General features: G+C 47.2%; 1 protein-coding gene across 1 annotated transcript in view; it reads right to left on the reverse strand.

The window, feature by feature from the left end:
- Positions 1–27,092, reverse strand: part of LOC122931825 (cell surface glycoprotein CD200 receptor 1-like) — a 56,338-nt gene that overhangs the window by 21,729 nt on the left and 7,517 nt on the right. Inside the window, exon 2 of the mRNA XM_044285882.1 lies at positions 4,688–4,978. Coding sequence (XP_044141817.1) covers positions 4,688–4,978 — 291 coding nt within the window. The remainder of the gene's footprint in view (positions 1–4,687; positions 4,979–27,092) is intronic.

Consider the following 27,092-nt stretch of genomic DNA (forward strand, 5'->3'; position numbering starts at 1 on the left):
CCCTAAATTGCCAGGGCAGTATAACTACGCCACAAGTGACCCCATTTTGGAAAGAAGACACCCCAAGGTATTCCGTGAGGGGCATGGCGAGTTCCTAGAATCTTTTATTTTTTGTCACAAGTTAGCGGAAAATGATGATTTTTCTTTTTTTTTTTCTTTTTTACTTACAAAGTCTCATATTCCACTAACTTGCGACAAAAAATAAAAAATTCGAGGAACTTGCCATGCCCCTCACGGAATACCTTGGGGTGTCTTCTTTCCAAAATGGGGTCACTTGTGGCGTAGTTATACTGCCCTGGCAATTTAGGGGCCCAAATGTGTGAGAAGTAGTTTGCAATCAAAATGTGTAAAAAATGGCCTGCGAAATCCGAAAGGTGCACTTTGGAATATGTGCCCCTTTGCCCACCTTGGCTGCAAAAAAGTGTCACACATCTGGTATCGCCGTACTCAGGAGAAGTTGGGGAATGTGTTTTGGTGTGTCATTTTACATATACCTATGCTGGCTGAGAAAAATATCTTGGTCAAATGCCAACTTTGTATAAGAAAATTGGAAAAGTTGTCTTTTGCCAAGATATTTCTCTCACCCAGCATGGGTATATGTAAAATGACACCCCAAAACACATTCCCCAACTTCTCCTGAGTACGGCGATACCAGATGTGTGACACTTTTTTGCAGCCAAGGTGGGCAAAGGGGCACATATTCCAAAGTGCACCTTTCGGATTTCGCAGGCCATTTTTTACACATTTTGATTGCAAAGTACTTCTCACACATTTGGGCCCCTAAATTGCCAGGGCAGTATAACTACCCCACAAGTGACCCCATTTTGGAAAGAAGACACCCCAAGGTATTCCGTGAGGGGCATGGCGAGTTCCTAGAATTTTTTATTTTTTGTCGCAAGTTAGTGGAATATGAGACTTTGTAAGAAAAAATAAAAAAAAATCATCATTTTCCGCTAACTTGTGACAAAAAATAAAAAGTTCTATGAACTCACTATGCCCATCAGCGAATACCTTAGGGTGTCTACTTTCCGAAATGGGGTCATTTGTGGGGGTTTTCTACTGTCTGGGCATTGTAGAACCTTAGGAAACATGACAGGTGCTCAGAAAGTCAGAGCTGCTTCAAAAAGCGGAAATTCACATTTTTGTACCATAGTTTGTAAACGCTATAACTTTTACCCAAACCATTTTTTTTTTTATCAAAGACATGTAGAACAATAAATTTAGCGAAAAATTTATATATGGATGTCGTTTTTTTTGCAAAATTTTACAGCTGAAAGTGAAAAATGTCATTTTTTTGCAGAAAAATCGTTAAATTTCGATTAATAACAAAAAAGTAAAAATGTCAGCAGCGATGAAATACCACCAAATGAAAGCTCTATTAGTGAGAAGAAAAGGAGGTAAAATTCATTTGGGTGGTAAGTTGCATGACCGAGCAATAAACGGTGAAAGTAGTGTAGTGCAGAAGTGTAAAAAGTGGCCTGGTCATTAAGGGGGTTTCAGCTAGCGGGACTGAAGTGGTTAAAGATTTGTGCACCAAATGGCGGTTTTTCAAATACCTGAATAGAACCACACTATGTAAAGGCTGTATCTCACAATGACATATGCAGCAAAGGCTGCAAAATAAACTTATTTTTGCCCAAACGGGTGTTAGTTTAATAACTGAATATGACAGCAGTATATAACCCTGGAATTTCAAACGCCTTGATGCTGCAAGGCCTAAAAAAATTTGTATTTTGCCCCAAAAAGGGTGTTTTATTAATGGAAGAATATCAGCCCTGTATATACAGGGTGTATCTCACACGCCCTGAACCAAACTAGGCCTCAATTAAAGACTTGTGCACCAAATGGCGGTATTTCAAATACCTGAATAGAACCCCTGTATTAAAGGGTGTATCTCAAACGCCCTGAACCAGACTAGGCCTCAATTAAAGATTTGTGCACCAAATGGCGGTATTTCAAATATCTGAATATTACCCAAATATATAAAAGGGTGTATCTCACAATGACATATGCAGCAAAGGCTGCAAATTAAACTTTTTTTGCCCAAACGGTGTTTGTTTAATAACTGAATATGGCAGCAGTATATAACCCTGGAATTTCAAACGTCTTGATGCTGCCTTAAAAATTGTGTATTTTGCCCCAAAAAGGGTGTTATATTAATAGAAGAATATAAGCCCTGTATAGGGTGTATCTCACATGCCCTGAACCAAACTAGGCCTCAATTAAAGACTTGTGCACCAAATGGAGGTATTTCAAATACCTGAATAGAACCACACTATGTAAAGGCTGCAAAATAAACTTTTTTTTTGCCCAAACGGGTGTTTGTTTAATAACTGAATATGACAGCAGTATATAACCCTGGAATTTCAAACGTGCTGATGCTGCAAGGCCTGACAAATTGTGTATTTTGCACAAAAAAAGGTGTTTTATTAATAAAAGAATCAAACCCCTGTATTTAAAGGGTGTATCTCACACGTCCTGAACCAGACTAGGCCTTCTTTTAATTTTATTTGCTCAAAATGGCTGTATTTCAAATACCTTAATAGAACCCCTGTATATACAGGGTATGTTTCACACTTTCTGATCCACACTAGGCCTTCTTTATTTTTGTTTGCCCAAAATGGTTGCATTTCAAATACCTGAATAGAACCCCTGTATTTAAAGGGTGTATCTCACACACTAGGACACTATCAAAGAATTGTACCCAAAATGGCTTTATTTCAAATAACTGAATAGAAAGACAGTATGTAAAGGTGGTATCTCACAATAACATCTGCAGCAAAGGCTGCCAACTAATTTTTTTTTGCCCAAATGGGTGTTTGTTTAATAACTGAATATGACAGCAGTATATAACCCTGGAATTTCACACGTGCTAATGCTGCAAGGCCAGAAAAATAGTGGAATTTGGCCCAAAAAACTGAAAATGATGGCTGTATTTCTAGCTTAAATTGCACACTGACAAAGTCTGCAAATGCACCAGATGTTGTAAATTGCTATAAAAAAAATGGTGATTTTCAATGTCCCAAAAGCTCAGATGCAGTGCTGGTGCAGTGAGCTTGCATAAATTGTCCACCGCCGCCGCCCACCTAACTGACTTAAAAAAGTTGTTTATTTTCAGTCACTGGGCTCAGAGCAGGATAAAAAAATTGTGCCCTGCACCCACACAACACAATGTATGTAGATCGCTGAGTTAGATTCACGTTTTGATTACAGATTCTCTCCTATTCTCACCCTGAAATCACCAGCAGCATCCTCTCCCTACATTGGTAACAGCAGAGTGACGTCCAGCGCTACGCGACTCCAGCTTATATAGAGGCTGGGTCACATGCTGCACTGGCCAATTACAGCCATGCCATTAGTAGGCATGGCTGTGATGGCTACTAAGGGCACAGAGTTAAACGCTTGTTGATTGGCTGCTCTGCAGCCTTTCAAAAAGCGCTGAGAAATCACCGAACACGGAATCTGAACCCAAACTTTTACTGAAATGTTCGGGTTCAGGTCCGGGGTCCAAAAATCCTAAAGTTCGGTATGAACCCGAACTTTACAGTTCGGGTTCGCTCAACCCTAATTGGTGCTGCAGAGTACAGGTAAAAATGCTGCAGAATTTCTGTTGTAGAAATTCTGTAGCTAATCAGTCACACGTGAACCTACCCGTTATCAATTTTTTGAAGACAAGAGAATTTTACATGAGTTTGGTAAAGACCTGGAACTCAGACAATTGTCATCAATTTATTTAGGGCAGTTTTAGGTTGGGGTCACACATGAATGATTAGCTGCGGATTTGCATTTACCTGAGGCAAATCCACAATATTGCACAGCACCATCAAAATGGATGAGAATACACACAGTTTTGTTCTGGTTTGTCATACAGTTTTTGCAGCGGAAACTGCAGCAGATTTTTCCGCTGGTATTTACATTGCGTGTGTCCATTAAACAATTTTGGTGGAGACCAGGAACTTTAAAGAAAATGATTTTGATATTTTTTTTAGAATAATATTTTAGCAAAAATACAACACAAAAGCGACAATCACTGTGGAGAAATATTACAAAATGAGAGCCCCACAGAGCACCCCACCAGCAAGGATGAGATAATTTCTAACACCACCAGAATGTAGGTGATGGTTACCAATGGTTGGCAGGAACAGGGTTAACCACCCTGTTCTTCCTCTCTTGGTAGGAGTGGGCTGGTCCTACTTCCTGCCAGGAAGGGGCGTTCCAGTGTAGACCGTGAACAGAGAGGAAGCACATGTGAGAGCTCCTTCTCCTAGGACTCCTATCCAATTCTCCTGTGAGACCAACACTCCAAAGATATCTTCAGAAACCAGAGCACTGTTTACAGAAAGCATCAGTGTGCCAAGACACTGTCCCATCATGCTCACCCTACCCCAAATTAATCACCTTTCATCTGACTGTACCATCCGATACTGGTGTACAGCAGTACCGATACGCAGCCAGCCAGCCCATGAGTCTGCTCTGGTGGCTGGCACAACAGGTGTGCCTAAGAAATGTGCCCTGCGTGGTACATCTGCCATTTCTTAGTTTATTAAAAGAGCAGCGCTCTGCATGCCAGAGAAATGTTGCCTGCGTGCCATCTTTGGCACACTTGCCAGCGGCTGCCAACCCCTGGTCTATAGGGACACCTAAGTATCAGCTCATAATAAATGTAATAGTACAAGCTCCTACTCACCTAATACTTGTAGTACTTTGTATGTGAAGACTGTGTCTATGGTATTTGCATCCTTACAAGCATACAGCCCTTCATCAGATACTTCAGCATTACTGATCCTCAGTGATAATCCGTAACTTCTCATCCTTGTACTGCAGGAGCTGTATGATGGGATTTTATTGTATCCCTCTATTTTGTATCCTATTACACAGGATGAATTATATAGATCAAGCTTCCAGATAACTGATATCATTGTGTCTCCAGCCTCACATTGCAGGACAACCGGCCGACCTCTTCTCACCCGCACCACATCTGAAAGTAAGAAAATAATGTTGGTGAGATGAAAATATGGGCAGTCCTTATCCATATATGACAATTTATTTCCTACACTTTGGGTAAGTGTTTATTTGGCTTCATGTGTGTTTGTTTTTTTTAAAGTCTTTTTTGGTTGGTTGCCTTTTTTAAATGGAATCTGTCATCTGGTTTGACCATATTAAGCTGTCACCATTGCCATGTTTAATAAAATACCTTATTTCCTGCAGTGGTCTTCTTTCTTTTCTTCATGGTTTCATTTTGTTAAAAAAGCGATTTTTGTATTATGCCGGAAATCTCGCGCCTGTGCCTGTGTGATCCAATAGCTCATGAGGGCAGCAGCCTCAAAAGTGTCACTTGGCATGCACCGAGCCCAGTGACATCTTTTTATCGCTGTTGCCCTCAGGAGTAGGGATGAGCGAACTCGAACTGTATAGTTCGGGTTCGTACCGAATTTTGGGGTGTCCGTGACACGGACCCGAACCCGGACATTTTCGTAAAAGTCCGGGTTCGGGTTCGGTGTTCGTCGCTTTCTTGGCGCTTTTTGAAAGGCTGCAAAGCAGCCAATCAACAAGCGTCATACTACTTGCCCCAAGAGGCCATCACAGCCATGCCTACTATTGGCATGGCTGTGATTGGCCAGAGCACCATGTGACCCAGCCTCTATTTAAGCTGGAGTCACATAGCGCCGCCCGTCACTCTGCTCTGATTAGCGTAGGGAGAGGTTGCGGCTGCGACAGTAGGGCGAGATTAGGCAGATTAACTCCTCCAAAGGACTTGATTAATCGATCGATCTGCAGCTGTGCATCATTGAGCTGCTGAAATTCAATTGCTCACTGTTTTTAGGCTGCCCAGACCGTTTGTCAGTCACTTTTTTCTGGGGTGATCGGCGGCCATTTTGTGTCTTGTGGTGCGCCAGCACAAGCTGCGACCAAGTGCATTTAACCCTCAATGGTGTGATTGTTTTTTGGCTAAAGCGTACATCAGGGTGAAGCTGTCACACCAAGTGCATTTAACCAGCAATAGTCTGTTTATTTTTTGGCCATATACTACATCAGGGGCAAGCTGCGCCTGTCACCAAGTGCATTTAACCCTCAATGGTGTGGTTGTTTTTTGGCTAAAGCCTACATCAGGGTGAAGCTGTCACACCAAGTGCATTTAACCAGCAATAGTCTGTTTATTTTTTGGCCATATACTACATCAGGGGCAAGCTGCGCCCGTCACCAAGTGCATTTAACCCTCAGTAGTGTGGTTGGTCAAGCTGTCACACCAAGTGCATTTAACCAGCAATAGTGTGGGTTATTCTACATCAGGGGCAAGCTGCGCCCGTCACCAAGTGCATTTAACCCTCAGTAGTGTGGTTGGTCAAGCTGTCACACCAAGTGCATTTAACCAGCAATAGTGTGGTTATTTTTTGGCCATATCCCAGTCTAATTCTGTCAGTAAATCTTTACCTGTCACCCAGCACCTAAATACTAGGCCTCAAATTTATATCCCGCTAAATCTGTCGTTACTGCTGTACTGTTCTGGCTGGGCAAGTTATTTAGTGTCCGTCAAAGCACATTTTTTGTTCTGGGTTGAAATACAATTCCCAATTTAGCAATTTCCTAATTTAGTGGTTTCTGCTGTATCAGGCCTACTTTAAATACATCCCTAAAAGGGTATATAATATTCAAGGTGCACATAGGGTCATTCAGAATAACTTCACACACACGCTACTGTGCATTTCCAAGTCTAATTCTGTCAGTAAATCTATACCTGTCACCCAGCGCCTAAATACTAGGCCTCAAATTTATATTCCGCTAAATCTGTCGTTACTGGTGTACTGTTCTGGCTGGGCAAGTTATTTAGTGTCCGTCAAAGCACATTTTTTGTTCTGGGTTGAAATACAATTCCCAATTTAGCAATTTCCTAATTTAGTGGTTTCTGCTTTATCAGGCCTACTTTAAATACATCCCTAAAAGGGTATATAATATTCAAGGTGCACATAGGGTCATTCAGAATAACTTCACACACACGCTACTGTGCATTTCCAAGTCTAATTCCATCAGTAAATCTATACCTGTCACCCAGCGCCTAAATACTAGGCCTCAAATTTATATTCCGCTAAATCTGTCGTTACTGGTGTCCTGTTGTGGCTGGGCAAGTTATTTAGTGTCCGTCAAAGCACATTTTTTGTTCTGGGTTGAAATACAATTCCCAATTTAGCAATTTCCTAATTTAGTGGTTTCTGCTGTATCAGGCCTACTTTAAATATATCCCTAAAAGGGTAGATAATATTCAAGGTGCACATAGGGTCATTCAGAATAACTTCACACACACGCTACTGTGCATTTCCAAGTCTAATTCCGTCAGTAAATCTATACCTGTCACCCAGCGCCTAAATACTAGGCCTCAAATTTATATCCCGCTAAATCTCTCGTTACCGCTGTACTGTTCTGGCTGGGCAAGTTATTTAGTGTCCGTCAAAGCACATTTTTTGTTCTGGGTTGAAATACAATTCCCAATTTAGCAATTTCCTAATTTAGTGGTTTCTGCTATATCAGAGCTATTTTAAATCTATCCCTAAAAGGGTATATAATATTCAAGGTGCACATAGGGTCATTCAGAATAACTTCACACACACGCTACTGTGCATTTCCAAGTCTAATTCCGTCAGTAAATCTATACCTGTCACCCAGCGCCTAAATACTAGGCCTCAAATTTATATTCAGCTGAATTTGAATACAATACATTGGGCCAAATAATATTTTTGTTGTTGTGGTGAACGATAACAATGAGGAAAACATCTAGTAAGGGACGTGGACGTGGACATGGTCGTGGTGGTGTTAGTGGACCCTCTGGTGCTGGGAGAGGACGTGGCCGTTCTGCCACATCCACACGTCCTAGTGTACCAACTACCTCAGGTCCCAGTAGCCGCCAGAATTTACAGCGATATATGGTGGGGCCCAATGCCGTTCTAAGGATGGTAAGGCCTGAGCAGGTACAGGCATTAGTCAATTGGGTGGCCGACAGTGGATCCAGCACGTTCACATTATCTCCCACCCAGTCTTCTGCAGAAAGCGCACAGATGGCGCCTGAAAACCAACCCCATCAGTCTGTCACATCACCCCCATGCATATCAGGGAAACTGTCTGAGCCTCAAGTTATGCAGCAGTCTCTTATGCTGTTTGAAGACTCTGCTGGCAGGGTTTCCCAAGGGCATCCACCTAGCCCTTCCCCAGTGGTGGAAGACATAGACTGCACTGACGCACAACCACTTATGTTTCCTGATGATGAGGACATGGGAATACCACCTCAGCATGTCTCTGATGATGACGAAACACAGGTGCCAACTGCTGCGTCTTTCTGCAGTGTGCAGACTGAACAGGAGGTCAGGGAGGAAGACTGGGTGGAAGACGATGCAGGGGACGATGAGGTCCTAGATCCCACATGGAATGCAGGTCGTGCCACTGACTTTCACATTTCGGAGGAAGAGGCAGTGGTGAGACCGAGCCAACAGCGTAGCAAAAGAGGGAGCAGTGGGCAAAAGCAGAACACCCGCCGCCAAGAGACTCCGCCTGCTACTGACCGCCGCCATCTGGGACCGAGCACACCAAAGGCAGCTTCAAGGAGTTCCCTGGCATGGCACTTCTTCAAACAATGTGCTGACGACAAGACCCGAGTGGTTTGCACGCTGTGCCATCAGAGCCTAAAGCGAGGCATTAACGTTCTGAACCTTAGCACAACCTGCATGACCAGGCACCTGCATGCAAAGCATATACTGCAGTGGAGTAAACACCTTAAAAACAAGGAAGTCACTCAGGCTCCCCCTGCTACCTCTTCTGCTGCTGCCGCCTCGGCCTCTTCTGCTGCTGCTGCCTCGGCCTCTTCCTCCGCCTCTGGAGGAACGTTGGCACCTGCCGCCCAGCAAACAGGGGATGTACCACCAACACCACCTCCACCTCCGTCACCAAGCGTCTCAAGCATGTCACACGGCAGCGTTCAGTTCTCCATCTCACAAACATTTGAGAGAAAGCGTAAATTCCCACCTAGCCACCCTCGATCCCTGGCCCTGAATGCCAGCATTTCTAAACTACTGGCCTATGAAATGCTGTCATTTAGGCTGGTGGACACAGACAGCTTCAAACAGCTCATGTCGCTTGCTGTCCCACAGTATGTTGTTCCCAGCCGCCACTACTTCTCCAAGAGAGCCGTGCCTTCCCTGCACAACCAAGTATCCGATAAAATCAAGTGTGCACTGCGCAACGCCATCTATAGCAAGGTCCACCTAACCACAGATACGTGGACCAGTAAGCACGGCCAGGGACGCTATATCTCCCTAACTGCACACTGGGTAAATGTAGTGGCAGCTGGGCCCCAGGCGGAGAGCTGTTTGGCGCACGTCTTTCCGCCGCCAAGGATCGCAGGGCAACATTCTTTGCCTCCTGTTGCCACCGCCTACTTCTCGGCTTCCTCCTCCTCTTCTTCCACCTGCTCATCCAGTCAGCCACACACCTTCACCACCAACTTCAGCACAGCCCGGGGTAAACGTCAGCAGGCCATTCTGAAACTCATATGTTTGGGGGACAGGCCCCACACCGCACAGGAGTTGTGGCGGGGTATAGAACAACAGACCGACGAGTGGTTGCTGCCGGTGAGCCTCAAGCCCGGCCTGGTGGTGTGCGATAATGGGCGAAATCTCGTTGCAGCTCTGGGACTAGCCGGTTTGACGCACATCCCTTGCCTGGCGCATGTGCTGAATTTGGTGGTGCAGAAGTTCATTCACAACTACCCCGACATGTCAGAGCTGCTGCATAAAGTGCGGGCCGTCTGTTCGCGCTTCCGGCGTTCACATCCTGCCGCTGCTCGCCTGTCTGCGCTACAGCGTAACTTCGGCCTTCCCGCTCACCGCCTCATATGCGACGTACCCACCAGGTGGTACTCCACCTTGCACATGCTGGACAGACTGTGCGAGCAGCAGCAGGCCATAGTGGAGTTTCAGCTGCAGCACGCACGGGTCAGTCGCACTACAGAACAGCACCACTTCACCACCAATGACTGGGCCTCCATGCGAGACCTGTGTGCCCTGTTGCGCTGTTTCGAGTACTCCACCAACATGGCCAGTGGCGATGACGCCGTTATCAGCGTTACAATACCACTTCTTTGTCTCCTTGAGAAAACACTTAGGGCGATGATGGAAGAGGAGGTGGCCCAGGAGGAGGAGGAGAAGGAGGAGGAAGAGGGGTCATTTTTAGCACTTTCAGGCCAGTCTCTTCGAAGTGACTCAGAGGGAGTTTTTTTGCAACAGCAGAGGCCAGGTACAAATGTGGCCAGCCAGGGCCCACTACTGGAGGACGAGGAGGACGAGGATGAGGAGGAGGTGAAGGAGGATGAGGATGAAGCATGGTCACAGCGGGGTGGCACCCAACGCAGCTCGGGCCCATCACTGGTGCGTGGCTGGGGGGAAAGGCAGGACGATGACGATACACCTCCCACAGAGGACATCTTGTCCTTACCCCTGGGCAGCCTGGCACACATGAGCGACTACATGCTGCAGTGCCTGCGCAACGACAGCAGAGTTGCCCACATTTTAACCTGTGCGGACTACTGGGTTGCCACCCTGCTGGATCCACGCTACAAAGACAATGTGCCCACCTTACTTCCTGCACTGGAGCGTGATAGGAAGATGCGCGAGTACAAGCGCACGTTGGTAGACGCGCTACTTAGAGCATTCCCAAATGTCACAGGGGAACAAGTGGAAGCCCAAGGCCAAGGCAGAGGAGGAGCAAGAGGTCGCCAAGGCAGCTGTGTCACGGCCAGCTCCTCTGAGGGCAGGGTTAGCATGGCAGAGATGTGGAAAAGTTTTGTCAACACGCCACAGCTAACTGCACCACCACCTGATACACAACGTGTTAGCAGGAGGCAACATTTCACTAACATGGTGGAACAGTACGTGTGCACACCCCTCCACGTACTGACTGATGGTTCGGCCCCATTCAACTTCTGGGTCTCTAAATTGTCCACGTGGCCAGAGCTAGCCTTTTATGCCTTGGAGGTGCTGGCCTGCCCGGCGGCCAGCGTTTTGTCTGGACGTGTATTCAGCACGGCAGGGGGCGTCATTACAGACAAACGCAGCCGCCTGTCTACAGCCAATGTGGACAAGCTGACGTTCATAAAAATGAACCAGGCATGGATCCCACAGGACCTGTCCATCCCTTGTGCAGATTAGACATTAACTACCTCCCCTTAAACATATATTATTGTACTCCAGGGCACTTCCTCATTCAATCCTATTTTTATTTTCATTTTACCATTATATTGCGAGGCTACCCAAAGTTGAATGAACCTCTTCTCTGTCTGGGTGCCGGGGCCTAAATATATGCCAATGGACTGTTCCAATGTTGGGTGACGTGAAGCCTGATTTTCTGCTATGACATGCAGACTAATTCTCTGCTGACATGAAGCCAGATTCTCTGTTACGGGACCTCTCTCCTCTGCCTGGGTGCTGGGCCTAAATATCTGACAATGGACTGTTGCAGTGGTGGCTGACGTGAAGCCTGATTCTCTGCTAGGACATGCAGACTGATTCTCTGCTGACATGAAGCCAGATCCTCTGTTACGGGACCTCTCTCCTCTGCCTGGGTGCTGGGCCTAAATTTATGAAAATGGACTGTTGCAGTGGTGGGTGACGTGAAGCCTGATTCTCTGCTATGATATGAAGACTGATTCTCTGCTGACATGAAGCCAGATTGTCTGTTACGGGACCTCTCTCCTCTGCCTGGGTGCTGGGCCTAAATATCTGACAATGGACTGTTGCATTGGTGGCTGACGTGAAGCCTGATTCTCTGCTATGGTATGAAGACTGATTCTCTGCTGACATGAAGCCAGATTGTCTGTTACGGGACCTCTCTCCTCTGCCTGGGTGCTGGGCCTAAATTTATGAAAATGGACTGTTGCAGTGGTGGGTGACATGAAGCCTGATTCTCTGCTATGATATGAAGACTGATTCTCTGCTGACATGAAGCCAGATTGTCTGTTACGGGACCTCTCTCCTCTGCCTGGGTGCTGGGCCTAAATTTATGAAAATGGACTGATGCAGTGGTGGGTGACGTGAAGCCTGATTCTCTGCTATGATATGAAGACTGATTCTCTGCTGACATGAAGCCAGATTCTGTGTTACGAACCTCTCTCCTCTGCCTGGGTGCTTGGCCTAAATTTATAAAAATGGACTGTTGCAGTGGTGGCTGACGTGAAGCCTGATTCTCTGCTATGACATGCAGACTGATTCTCTGCTGACATGAAGACAGATTGTCTGTTACGGGACCTCTCTCCTCTGCCTGGGTGCTGGGCCTAAATATATGCCAATGGACTGTTGCAGTGGTGGCTGACGTGAAGCCTGATTCTCTGCTATGACATGCAGACTGATTCTCTGCTGACATGAAGCCAGAATCTCTGTTAAGGGACCTCTCTCCTCTGCCTGGGTGCCTGGGACTAAATATCTGAGAATGGACTGTTCCAGTGGTGGGTGACGTGAAGCCAGATTCTCTGCTATGGGACCTCTCTCCAATTGATTTTGGTTAATTTTTATTTATTTAATTTTTATTTTAATTAATTTCCCTATCCACATTTGTTTGCAGGGGATTTACCTACATGTTGCTGCATTTTGCAGCCCTCTAGCCCTTTCCTGGGCTGTTTTACAGCCTTTTTAGTGCCGAAAAGTTCGGGTCCCCATTGACTTCAATGGGGTTCGGGACGAAGTTCGGATCGGGTTCGGATCCCGAACCCGAAAATTTTCCGGAAGTTCGGCCGAACTTCTCGAACCCGAACATCCAGGTGTCCGCTCAACTCTACTCAGGAGCTATTGGATCGCACAGGCACAGGCAGTAGGCGGTACTGCGCCTGCGCGAGATTTCCGGAGGACGAAATGAAGATTCCAAGTGCGTAGCTTGAATGAATTAGTTGACGTAGCGGTGGGGGTGGCGCCGTTGAACTAGGCTGTGGGACGATAGTTCATAACGAGGAGGCGTGCTTGGGCTCTAAATTAAGGCGGGCTAGGCACTGCAGGGGGGCGTTACTGGGCTCATAAGGTGATGAATAACGCCCCTCTGGGCACCTTCGGGGTTCATTTGCATAACACAAAGATCGCTTTTTTAACAAAATGAAACCATGAAGAGAAGAAAGAAGACCACCGCAGGAAATAAGGTATTTTATTAAACATGGCAATGATGACAGCTTAATATGGTCAAACCAGTTACATATTCCCGTTAATCACACAACATTTTACTTGCACTTTTTTTCTTTCAAGGTTTGCAGAGAAGTCAATGGGAAAATACGTGAAAAAACCCTTTATGCCAGGCATGTCCAAAGTGCGGCCCTCCAGCTGTTGCAAAACTACAACTCCCAGCATGCCTGGATAGCTTACAGCTATTAGGGCATGCTGGGAGTTGTAGTTTTGCAACAGCTGGAGGGCCGCACTTTGGACATGCCTGCTCTATGCCCAAAATTAGCAATTAAAAAAAAATGCCAATGGATGACAAAAACAGCAGGAAATGCATCACAAAAAAATCTGTGTCCATGGGGCAGAGGCAAAGAGGTATCGCCCAAGAAAGAGAACCATCTCACCAACGCCACCTACTGGCAAGCACCCCAAAACAGCTGTCTAGGGATAGATATCTGGGTTGGCTATATTCCCTTGTCAAATCCCAAGGCTTGTTGGAAAGTCAGATCTTGACTCATAGGGAGTCAATAGGTAAAGATGGCGAGATGGTTCTCTTTCTCGGTAGATACCTAGTTGCATATTGGTTTCCCATAGAGCATTGTGGGAAGGGGTTAAATAGTATGCACATATTTGGCAAACAGATGTTTCACATGGTGCGGCATATTCCGTAATTAAAATTATTATGTATCGCACCTGGAGCTTCGTCAGGAGTGCAGTAAAGAATGGCCAAATACAGGATATATATACACAGAGAACGAATGATTAGACATTACCACACCTCTGAATCAGGAGATATCACCCTACAAGGGCAGCCGACAGCGGTACACACCAATACACGTGTAATCCGTGTCATCACATTTTGATGTATTATGTCAGTTATCTATAAGATGTATATGCAACAGTGTTTCAGGAGCCACATGTCAACAACAGCAGAATAACACAAGCCAAAGTGCACAAGTGGAGAGGTTAATACAATTATAGGGGGTCATTTATTAGGACAGGCATTTTAGACGCTGGTCTTCATAAGCCCCTGTGCTGGCGGTGGATCCGCTGAAGTTATATAGAGGCGCTGGCCTCTACATGACTTCAACTGATCCACTTCTAAATCTACGCCAGCTTCCTTGATGGCCTCGATTTCGATGTTTTTATACACCTAAAACAGTCGTAGAAAATGATTAGACTTTATTAGACTGGGCGCGAGTGCGGAAAATTCGGAGAATGCGGCGCAAAGAATCTGCGCCGCAATCTGTGCCAGAAATACGCCTATTATAATATATATTTTATATATTAGGACATTGTATTGCACCTCACTGTGTTTAACTTCCAGAAAGCAGATTTGCAAATCACTCCATACTTTTTTTGACTGTGTACATTTAGGGCCAAAATGTCAGTAATATAGAAGGGTCTAAACAAAAGACCCAGACACAGAAAGTTGCTAGTAGCAGGACCAGCTATCCAGACAGAAATTGTAGTAGTAGTAGATGGCCGCAGTTGTCCTTGTGCCTTTGGAAAGCTGCAATATTATAGGATGAGATTGTGGATTGGATGACTCACTCCTCCTCTCAGTCACAGCAGGATGACACCGTGCCTTGGAGCCAGGGGTCACAGCATTCCTCCAGTTCCTCCTCCTTTCAGTCCCAGAGAAGGCTTTCAGTAGAGTCCTTCCTGATGGGGTGCCTTCCTTTTTACTAAAAAGTGGCAAGAAAACCCCACCACACTCTACGCCAGACAAGAGAGTCTCTCTGTTGACGACTTGTGTGAGAGCAGTCAGGTTTTGTATTGCCCTGAGGAGGAGGTTCAGGAGAAGGCTGGAGATCCCATGCATAGCTGTGTTGGTGGTGGTTATGGTGGCACCCGTAGAAACGGTATTGGCAGTTGGGGTAGTGACAGTGGCAGTTGAGCAAAATGCACAGTAGGGGAGGGTCCACCATGATATCTCACATACTGATAAAAGGGGCAGGGAGGATGAGGACTCCAATGCTGGGAGCCAGATCGTAGTGCTGAGGACAAGGTAACATCAAAAGAGGGTGGAAACAGCAGAAACAGCACACAAAAAAGAGCAAAGATGACGTACTCCCCAAAGAACAGCCAGGGCTTTGCTTGCATTGGGATCTGGTGATGCTGCTGGTTCTGTGGATGGGTTAGGCTCAAAATGAGCCAGAGCTCAGCCAAGTTCAGCTGCCTCTAGCTCTGAGCGAGTATCTCCCGTCTGCAGTTTTTCTCCAGGTTGCCGAAAGACGGAAGCATTGCCCTGTGCTAGCTTTTCAAGATTAAAATAAGCCATGGGCAGGCAAACACAAACATAGGCACGACAGCTCTATTAAACCACATGACGTGGCATCACCCCATCCCTTGGGCAAAGAGGTGGCCGCCAGCTAACAAGAGTTCACTCCTTCTCCCAGCATCCATCTTCAGCCATTGATAACTGAATCATGGCCAGGAAACAACAGTACATGCCCAGTAATTCACTGGTGAGCAAGCTTAATTCTCACCTGGCCAAGTTGCTGGAAGTGCAGTCACTGCCATACCATTTAGTCAAGTCTGTTGCCTTTAGGGAGCTGGGGAATATCTAGCTGCCATTATTTCTCCCAAAAAGCCATCCTTACCTTGTAACCTTATGTGGTGGAGAACATGGGCCACTCCAAGCAATTGTCACTGTGCGGCAAGACGGTGGATAGTGTTGAGCGCGAATATTCGAATTGCGAATTTTTTTCTCGAATATCGCAATTTCGAGATTTCGCGAATATTTAGAATATCGTTCTATATATTCGCGAATTCGAATATTCGTTTTTTTTTTATTATTATTATATTTTTTTCTTTCCCACTTCTCTAAAGTTGTTCTTACCTGTCCTTTGGATTCCTGGCTTCCTGGCTGCTCCAGTCAGTGGCGTTTTCAACTTACTGCTATATTCCATATTAGCTAAATTACAATCTAATCTATATGTGTATTTTACGAAATTTCGCAAATTGCGATGCGAGTAATATAATACGAAATAATCGCATGAAGATTTCAACTTAGCACTGCTATATTCCATATTCTAGCCTAATATGGAATATAGCTGTGCTAAGTTAGCACTGCTATATTCCATACTAGGCTAGAATATGGAATATAGCAGTGCTAAGTTGAAATCTTCATGCGATTATTTCGTATTATATTACTCGCATCGCAATTTCGACTTTTGCAAATGTTCTTGATATTGCTCTAACTTCGTCTTTTAGAATATTACGAATATTCTAAAAGACGAAGTTAGAGCAATATTACGAAATTTCGTAAAATACACATAGATTGTATTTAAGCTAATATACTGCTATAGTAATATTTTTTAATAGTGTACATATTTTACAAAAATTAAGTTCAGAAGAGGCAAAAAAAAATTAGAGGAAAAAAAAGGGATATTAGCTAAATTACAATCTATATGTGTATTTTACGAAATTTCGTAATATTGCTCTAACTTCGTCTTTTAGAATATTCGTAATATTCTAAGAGACGAAGTTAGAGCAAATCACGAAATTTCGTAAAATACACATATTAGCCAAGCCATAGTCAATTAGCATAGGAATGTTGCCTTATACTATCAAGATAAATAATCGCAATACGCGAAAAAAAAATCGTATATTATTCGCGATAATTGGAATAATTACGAATATTCGATTTCGACGAATATAACACGAATATTCATTCGAATATTCGCGAAATATCGCGAAATCGAATATGGCACTTCCCGCTCATCACTAACGGTGGACACCTAGAGCAAATTTTACATGTAGGGACAGTATGCAGCGTCCCACTACCCTCATGGGTACTGCAAAGTTGTTGTATTGTACTTTATATGCCTTTTTATAGCCTGTTGTTAAGCTGCAATATGTCCTTATGCATCATCCCTGCTAACAGGTGTATTAGCATGCATTTACATTGAGCTCACCACTAGGGGGAGATAACACCTCCCATATATATAATATAGTCCAGCTCAGGCCTAGCTAGATGAGACAAGTTCAGTCTAGTTTGCAGAAAAGTTCCTGTTCAGTCTAGTTTCCAGACAACTTTCTGTTGAGACTAGAGTGGCAGTTGAGCACAGTCTAGCAGTGTATGCAGCCTGTCATCCTCATTTTGTCAGCCATATCTCAGCCCAGAGCTGAAGTACTTGAACTTGACCTATTAGCGTACTAAAGAAAGGAGACCCCAAAGGGTTATTGGACACCTCTTCTGAGTGCCTCAGAAACTTTGGACTCCACCATGAAGGATACCTCAGCCTTTGGCGACTTCACAAGCCTAAATCCAGATAACCATGACCATTCCTGAGCTCTATTAACAGTAAGGCTACCATCTCCTGATCTCATATCTAGAGAGGGATCTACACCTGTCAGCAGAGGACTAGCAGCAGGTTTATCTCTGTATTGAGACTGTTTAATTCATTGGATGAACTGTTATCAAAAGTCATCTTCAGTAAAGTTCCCTTTTGAGTGGAAACAGCAGCTGCTTGTCTCAGACTCAGTTCCTCTATTAACACTGTAGTAAATGGTTGTATCTCCATACAAAAGGTAATGGCATCACGATTACAAGGGACATTGCCACTGGCACATTAATACAGACCACCAAGGGCACCATAAACCCACATCTGGCCAGTGTCCCATACACCAGAGTGTGCCCCAGAGAATCCTTGTGCCATTCTCCTTTTCACTTATGCAAGCCTGCCCAGGGACGACAAACCGTGAGTAACCAGAACTGTATTTACCTCGGCCCACATATTGCTCACACCGTGACCTCACACATAATTCCCATACCGCAAGTACATGTGTTTTACTGCTCATTGGGTCTTTATTTTTTTTTCAGCACCCCAGCAACCAGGTCAGGTCCTTTTGGCCTGGCTCCCACATCAGGCAGACTAACAAGATGTCTGTTGCGTTCTGAAGCCCTTCAAAGAGGCCGCAAGGTTTGTTAGAAAGGACAACTGCAGCATGAACGATCTCATTCCCCTCATATTTATCTTAGAACAGATGCTGATGCTCATGCAGCAGGGAACAACAACGGAAGAAGAACAGCTGATGCATCTTGTTGTCCACCCTATAGCCTTTGGGACCCACAGGGAGAAACTGCCATGGAGGAGGAGTATGAGGATGAATAGCTGCCATTGTAAGAAGAGGATGAGGAGGTAGAGGAGCAAGAGGATGATGATGATAATCATCTCAGTGGGGGGCAGAGCCTAAAAGAACTGTCTCATCTGGCTTCTGGCCTCTCTCTGCCCCCTGCATCGTCTCCCCCCTCCCGACACCACAAGTAGCAGAAGCCGAAGCAGCAGCCAGTTCAGTCTTCTCAACTTAGGTTTTTTTCACGTGCCGCACCAGGTTCAGTCCAGTCATCTCAGGGCCCAGATTCTGGCCTACCTACACTCTGGCCTGTCTCCAATGCATACCATGTTCCCTGACCCCATAAACTTCTGTGCAGAAAGACTAGAACAGTGGCCCAAACTAGCACAGCACGCTCTCCTTCGTCTTTCTTGCCAAGCCACACGTGTAGAGTTGAGCGAACACCTGGATGTTCGGGTTCGAGAAGTTCGGCCGAACTTCCCGAAAATGTTCGGGTTTGGGATCCGAACCCGATCCGAACTTCGTCCCGAACCCGAACCCCATTGAAGTCAATGGGGACCAGAACTTTTCGGCACTAAAACGGCTGTAAAACAGCCCAGGAAAGGGCTAGAGGGCTGCAAAAGGCAGCAACATGTAGGTAAATCCCCTGCAAACAAATGTGGATAGGGAAATGAATTAAAATAAAAATTCAATAAATAAAAATTAACCAAAATCAATTGGAGAGAGGTCCCATAGCAGAGAATCTGGCTTCCCGTCACCCACCACTGGAACAGTCCATTCTCAGATATTTAGGCCCCGGCACCCAGGCAGAGGAGAGAGGTCCCGTAACAGACAATCTGGCTTCATGTCAGCAGAGAATCAGTCTTCATGTCATAGCAGAGAATCAGGCTTCACGTCACCCACCACTGCAACAGTCCATTTTCATAAATTTAGGCCCAGCACCCAGGCAGAGGAGAGAGGTCCCGTAACAGACAATCTGGCTTCATGTCAGCAGAGAATTAGTCTGCATGTCATAGCAGAGAATCAGGCTTCACGTCAGCCACCAATGCAACAGTCCATTGTCAGATATTTAGGCCCAGGCACCCAGGCAGAGGAGAGAGGTCCCGTAACAGAGGATCTGGCTTCATGTCAGCAGAGAATCAGTCTGCATGTCATAGCAGAGAATCAGGCTTCACGTCAGCCACCACTGTAAGAGTCCATTTTCATAAATTTAGGCCCAGCACCCAGGCAGAGGAGAGAGGTCCCGTAACAGAGGATCTGGCTTCATGTCAGCAGAGAATTAGTCTGCATGTCATAGCAGAGAATCAGGCTTCACGTCAGCCACCAATGCAACAGTCCATTGTCAGATATTTAGGCCCAGCACCCAGGCAGAGGAGAGAGGTCCCGTAACAGACAATCTGGCTTCATGTCAGCAGAGAATCAGTCTTCATGTCATAGCAGAGAATCAGTCTTCATGTCATAGCAGAGAATCAGGCTTCACGTCACCCACCACTGTAAGAGTCCATTTTCATAAATTTAGGCCCAGCACCCAGGCAGAGGAGAGAGGTCCCGTAACAGACAATCTGGCTTCATGTCAGCAGAGAATTAGTCTGCATGTCATAGCAGAGAATGAGGCTTCACGTCAGCCACCACTGCAACAGTCCATTGGCATATATTTAGGCCCAGCACCCAGGCAGAGGAGAGAGGTCCCGTAACAGAGGATCTGGCTTCATGTCAGCAGAGAATCAGTCTGCATGTCATAGCAGAAAATCAGGCTTCACGTCAGCCACCACTGCAACAGTCCATTGTCAGATATTTAGGCCCAGCACCCAGGCAGAGGAGAGAGGTCCCGTAACAGAGAATCTGGCTTCATGTCAGCAGAGAATTAGTCTGCATGTCATAGCAGAGAATCAGGCTTCACGTCACCCAACATTGGAACAGTCCATTGGCATATATTTAGGCCCCGGCACCCAGACAGAGGAGAGGTTCATTCAACTTTGGGTAGCCTCGCAATATAATGGTAAAATGAAAATAAAAATAGGATTGAATGAGGAAGTGCCCTGGAGTCCAATAATATATGGTTAAGGGGAGGTAGTTAATGTCTAATCTGGACAAGGGATGGACAGGTCCTGTGGGATCCATGCCTGGTTCATTTTTATGAACGTCAGCTTGTCCACATTGGCTGTAGACAGGCGGCTGCGTTTGTCTGTAATGACGCCCCCTGCCGTGCTGAATACACGTTCAGACAAAACGCTGGCCGCCGGGCAGGCCAGCACCTCCAAGGCATAAAAGGCTAGCTCTGGCCACGTGGACAATTTAGAGACCCAGAAGTTGAATGGGGCCGAACCATCAGTCAGTACGTGGAGGGGTGTGCACACGTACTGTTCCACCATGTTAGTGAAATGTTGCCTCCTGGTAACACGTTGCGTATCAGGTGGTGGTGCAGTTAGCTGTGGCGTGTTGACAAAAGTTTTCCACATCTCTGCCATGCTAACCCTGCCCTCAGAGGAGCTGGCCGTGACACAGCTGCCTTGGCGACCTCTTGCTCCTCCTCTGCCTTGGCCTTGGGCTTCCACTTGTTCCCCTGTGACATTTGGGAATGCTCTCAGTAGCGCGTCTACCAACGTGCGCTTGTACTCGCGCATCTTCCTATCACGCTCCAGTGCAGGAAGTAAGGTGGGCACATTGTCTTTGTAGCGTGGATCCAGCAGGGTGGCAACCCAGTAGTCCGCACAGGTTAAAATGTGGGCAACTCTGCTGTCGTTGCGCAGGCACTGCAGCATGTAGTCGCTCATGTGTGCCAGGCTGCCCAGGGGTAAGGACAAGCTGTCCTCTGTGGGAGGCGTATCGTCATTGTCCTGCCTTTCCCCCCAGCCACGCACCAGTGATGGACCCGAGCTGCGTTGGGTGCCACCCCGCTGTGACCATGCTTCATCCTCATCCCCCTCCACCTCCTCCTCATCCTCGTCCTCCAGTAGTGGGCCCTGTCTGGCCATATTTGTACCTGGCCTCTGCTGTTGCCAAAAACCTCCCTCTGAGTCACTTCGAAGAGACTGGCCTGAAAGTGCTAAAAATGACCCCTCTTCCTCCTCCTCCTCCTCCTCCTCCTCCTGGGCCACCTCCTCTTCCATCATCGCCCTAAGTGTTTTCTCAAGGAGACATAGAAGTGGTATTGTAACGCTGATAACGGCGTCATCGCCACTGGCCATGTTGGTGGAGTACTCGAAACAGGGCACACAGGTCTCGCATGGAGGCCCAGTCATTGGTGGTGAAGTGGTGCTGTTCTGTAGTGCGACTGACCCGTGCGTGCTGCAGCTGAAACTCCACTATGGCCTGCTGCTGCTCGCACAGTCTGTCCAGCATGTGCAAGGTGGAGTTCCACCTGGTGGGCACGTCGCATATGAGGCGGTGAGCGGGAAGGCCGAAGTTACGCTGTAGCGCAGACAGACGAGCAGCAGCAGGATGTGAACGCCGGAAGCGCGAACAGACGGCCCGCACTTTATGCAGCAGCTCTGACATGTCGGGGTAGTTGTGAATGAACTTCTGCACCACCAAATTCAGCACATGCGCCAAGCAAGGGATGTGCGTCAAATTGGCTAGTCCCAGAACTGCAACGAGATTTCGCCCATTATCGCACACCACCAGGCCGGGCTTGAGGCTCACCGGCAGCAACCACTCGTCGGTCTGTTGTTCTATACCCCGCCACAACTCCTGTGCGGTGTGGGGCCTGTCCCCCAAACATATGAGTTTCAGAATGGCCTGCTGACGTTTACCCCGGGCTGTGCTGAAGTTGGTGGTGAAGGTGTGTGGCTGACTGGATGAGCAGGTGGAAGAAGAGGAGGAGGAAGCCGAGAAGGAGGAGGTGGCAACAGGAGGCAAAGAATGTTGCCCTGCGATCCTTGGCGGCGGAAGGACGTGCGCTAAACAGCTCTCCGCCTGGGGCCCAGCTGCCACTACATTTACCCAGTGTGCAGTTAGGGAGATATAGCGTCCCTGGCCGTGCTTACTGGTCCACGTATCTGTGGTTAGGTGGACCTTGCTACAGATGGCGTTGCGCAGTGCACACTTGATTTTATCGGATACTTGGTTGTGCAGGGAAGGCACGGCTCTCTTGGAGAAGTAGTGGCGGCTGGGAACAACATACTGTGGGACAGCAAGCGACATGAGCTGTTTGAAGCTGTCTGTGTCCACCAGCCTAAATGACAGCATTTCATAGGCCAGTAGTTTAGAAATGCTGGCATTCAGGGCCAGGGATCGAGGGTGGCTAGGTGGGAATTTACGCTTTCTCTCAAATGTTTGTGAGATGGAGAGCTGAACGCTGCCGTGTGACATGGTTGAGACGCTTGGTGACGGAGGTGGTGGTGGTGTTGGTGGTACATCCCCTGTTTGCTGGGCGGCAGGTGTCAACGTTCCTCCAGAGGCGGAGGAAGAGGCCGAGGCGGCAGCAGCAGAAGAGGCCGAGGCGGCAGGTGCCAACGTTCCTCCAGAGGCAGAGGAAGAGGCCGAGGCGGCAGCAGCAGAAGAGGTAGCAGGGGGAGCCTGAGTGACTTCCTTGGTTTTAAGGTGTTTACTCCACTGCAGTTCATGCTTTGCATGCAGGTGCCTGGTCATGCAGGTTGTGCTCAGGTTCAGAACGTTAATGCCTCGCTTCAGGCTCTGATGGCACAGCGTGCAAACCACTCGGGTCTTGTCGTCAGCACATTGTTTGAAGAAGTGCCATGCCAGGGAACTCCTTGAAGCTGCCTTTGGGGTGCTCGGTCCCAGATGGCGGCGGTTAGTAGCAGGCGGAGTCTCTTGGCGGCGGGTGTTCTGCTTTTGCCCACTGCTCCCTCTTTTGCTACGCTGTTGGCTCGGTCTCACCACTGCCTCTTCCTCCGAACTGTGAAAGTCAGTGGCACGACCTTCATTCCATGTGGGGTCTAGGACCTCATCGTCCCCTGCATCGTCTTCCACCCAGTCTTGATCCCTGACCTCCTGTTCAGTCTGCACACTGCAGAAAGACGCAGCAGTTGGCACCTGTGTTTCGTCATCATCAGAGACATGCTGAGGTGGTATTCCCATGTCCTTATCATCAGGAAACATAAGTGGTTGTGCGTCAGTGCATTCTATGTCTTTCACCGCTGGGGAAGGGCTAGGTGGATGCCCTTGGGAAACCCTGCCAGCGGAGTCTTCAAACAGCATAAGAGACTGCTGCATAACTTGAGGCTGAGACAGTTTCCCTGGTATGCATGGGGGTGATGTGACAGACTGATGGGGTTGGTTTTCAGGCGCCATCTGTGCGCTTTCTGCAGAAGACTGGGTGGGAGATAATGTGAACGTGCTGGATCCAGTGTCGGCCACCCAATTGACTAATGCCTGTACCTGCTCAGGCCTTACCATCCTTAGAACGGCATTGGGCCCCACCATATATCGCTGTAAATTCTGGCGGCTACTGGGACCTGAGGTAGTTGGTACACTAGGACGTGTGGATGTGGCAGAACGGCCACGTCCTCTCCCAGCACCAGAGGGTCCACTAACACCACCACGACCATGTCCACGTCCGCGTCCCTTACTAGATGTTTTTCTCATTGTTATGGTTCACCACAACAACAAAAATATTATTTGGCCCAATGTATTGTATTCAAATTCAGCGGGATATAAATTTGAGGCCTAGTATTTAGGCGCTGGGTGACCGGTATGGATTTAGTGACAGAATTAGACTTGGAAATGCACAGAAGCGTGTGTGTGAAGTTATTCTGAATGACCCTATGTGCACCTTGAATATTATATACCCTTTTAGGGATAGATTTCAAATAGCTCTGATATAGCAGAAACCACTAAATTATGAAATTGCTAAATTGGGAATTGTATTTCAACCCAGAACAAAAAATGTGCTTTGACGGACACTAAATAACTTGCCCAGCCACAACAGTACAGCGGTAACGACAGATGTAGCGGGATATAAATTTGAGGCCTAGTATTTAGGCGCTGGGTGACCGGTATGGATTTACTAACAGAATTAGACTTGGAAATGCACAGTAGCGTGTGTGTGAAGTTATTCTGAATGACCCTATGTGCACCTTGAATATTATATACCCTTTTACGGATAGATTTCAAATAGCTCTGATATAGCAGAAACCACTAAATTATGAAATTGCTAAATTGGGAATTGTATTTCAACCCTGAACAAAAAATGTGCTTTAACGGACACTAAATAACTTGCCCAGCCACAACAGTACAGCGGTAACGACAGATTTAGCGGGATATAAATTTGAGGCCTAGTATTTAGGCGCTGGGTGACCGGTATGGATTTAGTGACAGAATTAGACTGGGATATGGCCAAAAAATAACCACACTATTGCTGGTTAAATGCACTTGGTGTGACAGCTTGACCAACCACACTACTGAGGGTTAAATGCACTTGGTGACGGGCGCAGCTTGCCCCTGATGTAGTATATGGCCAAAAAATGAACAGACTATTGCTGGTTAAATGCACTTGGTGACGGGCGCAGCTTGCCCCTGATTTAGTATATGGCCAAAAAATTAACAGACTATTGCTGGTTAAATGCACTTGGTGTGACAGCTTCACCCTGATGTAGGCTTTAGCCAAAAAACAACCACACCATTGAGGGTTAAATGCACTTGGTCGCAGCACCGCACAAGACACAAAATGGCCGCCGATCACCCCAGAAAAAAGTGACTGACAAACGGTCTGGGCAGCCTAAAAACAGTGAGCAATTGAATTTCAGCAGCTCAATGATGCACAGCTGCAGATCGATCAATTAATCAAGTCCTTTGGAGGAGTTAATCTGCCTAATCTCGCCCTACTGTCGCAGCCGCAACCTCTCCCTACGCTAATCAGAGCAGAGTGACGGGCGGCGCTATGTGACTCCAGCTTAAATAGAGGCTGGGTCACATGGTGCTCTGGCCAATCACAGCCATGCCAATAGTAGGCATGGCTGTGACGGCCTCTTGGGGCAAGTAGTATGACGCTTGTTGATTGGCTGCTTTGCAGCCTTTCAAAAAGCGCCAAGAAAGCGTCACAAAAGCGCCAAGAAAGCGACGAACACCGAACCCGAACCCGGACTTTTACGAAAATGTCCGGGTTTGGGTCCGTGTCACGGACACCCCAAAATTCGGTACGAACCCGAACTATACAGTTCGAGTTCGCTCATCCCTACTCACGTGTCATCTTGGAGAGGGTTTTCAGTGCTTCAGGGGGGTGTTGCCACCGCCGGTGTCTAAAGCATCACTCTTGTCAAAATGAACCCAGCATGGTTTCAGGAGGATTTTCACACACCTCTGGCTGAAGCCGATAAATAGATCTCGCCTTGATGAGGGTGCCCCATCTTTCCACTCTTGCTGTCTACCTGCCTGCCGTGCTGCCTACCTTCATGTTGCCTACCTACCCTCATGTTCCATGCAACTACTGCTGCCTCCATCAAGCTATCGCCTCCATCATGCCACTGCTCCTGCCTGCCTGCCAATATGTTCTGTACAGCTTCTGCTGCCACCTTAGCTGCTGCTCCTCGCTGTTGCCACTGTCACCACTATTAGTGCTACACATTTGCCACTACTACTACTACTACTACTATGCATAGACAGCCAACCTAATGCCTTGTATGTTCCATGCTATGCTGCTTCTGCTGCCGCACGCCACTACATCTGTACCGTACCCATTCCATATCCACTCTGCATTGCTCCTGCTCCCAAAACAAGCCACCTTTTTTTCTCACAATCAACACTTGTGCGTGTTGTATGGGCAGGTATTCTGATCCCCGTCGAAGCATCATTTTTGGACTGCTGGTACCCGGGGGAAACCCAGGAATGGGGAGGGAAGGGGGAGAACCAGACCCTCGGGACCCTTTGCTCATCAACTCGTCGAATAGCCACACGGACACCATCTTTAACTTAATCAACTCTTTACTGGGTGATGATCGGCCACAGCTACAGATTACACGGCAATAATCGTCATACCATCCTCCCCCATTAATCATTTCTCCGCTGCGATGTGCCAACCTCTGCTCCCAGAGTGCACGTACGCCCAATATCACTTCTTACGATCCGTTTTGTTATAACCTTGCCGCCAGCTGTGACTTCAAAACTGCCCGAAGCCCTCGAACCTCAATAAAAGAAAGAGAACATGAACAACAAAGTACAACAACCACAATCCCGGTATACAAAGGGAGGGCGGGCGGAACCAGCACTTCCCATGCCGTCAAGAGGAAGTACCGAGGGAAGGAAGGGGTTTATATCCACAAATTTCCCCTCCCCTTCCTGTCCCTCGGCCCTCCCTCCACTGCCTCTCTTCTGTCTCCCACTGCCTGCACTATTAACCCTTTATCCCCCTATCCACCTGCTGCCATATTAACCCTTCCTGCAACACGGAAACCCGGAAAAAAGGGGGCCCTAAACTACCCCATAAAAGAGAAGGGGGGAACAAAAGGGGAGGGGGTGGGGGAATCCATCAGTCCCTCATCCCCCTCCCTATACAGTCAGGGGTTCTCCAGACACTTGGTCCCTCAACAAACTACTGTTGTTTTTTATTTTTATTTGTTACCATAACACGGTGTGTGTTTAACCCCTTTAGACCCTTGCCGTACATGTACATCACAGCTGGACGTCACTTAAGGACCAGCGCCGTACATGTACGGCAGGCTGATTGGGCGGGTGCAGGAGTTGCGCCCGCCCGATCAGCGGCACGGACCCGGAAGTCACTGACAGTCAGGTCTCTGCTGCATATGCCGGCATAGTTGAAAACACAGATGCTGGCGTGTTAACCCCTTGTATGCAGCGGTCAAAGCTGACCGCGGCATACAGAGGGTTTGCGGAGGGTGTGGGTGCCCCTCCGCTTCCCCATCGGGCCCCCAC

This window comes from Bufo gargarizans, chromosome 3 (assembly GCF_014858855.1).
Source record: "Bufo gargarizans isolate SCDJY-AF-19 chromosome 3, ASM1485885v1, whole genome shotgun sequence".
Lineage (NCBI taxonomy): Eukaryota > Metazoa > Chordata > Amphibia > Anura > Bufonidae > Bufo > Bufo gargarizans.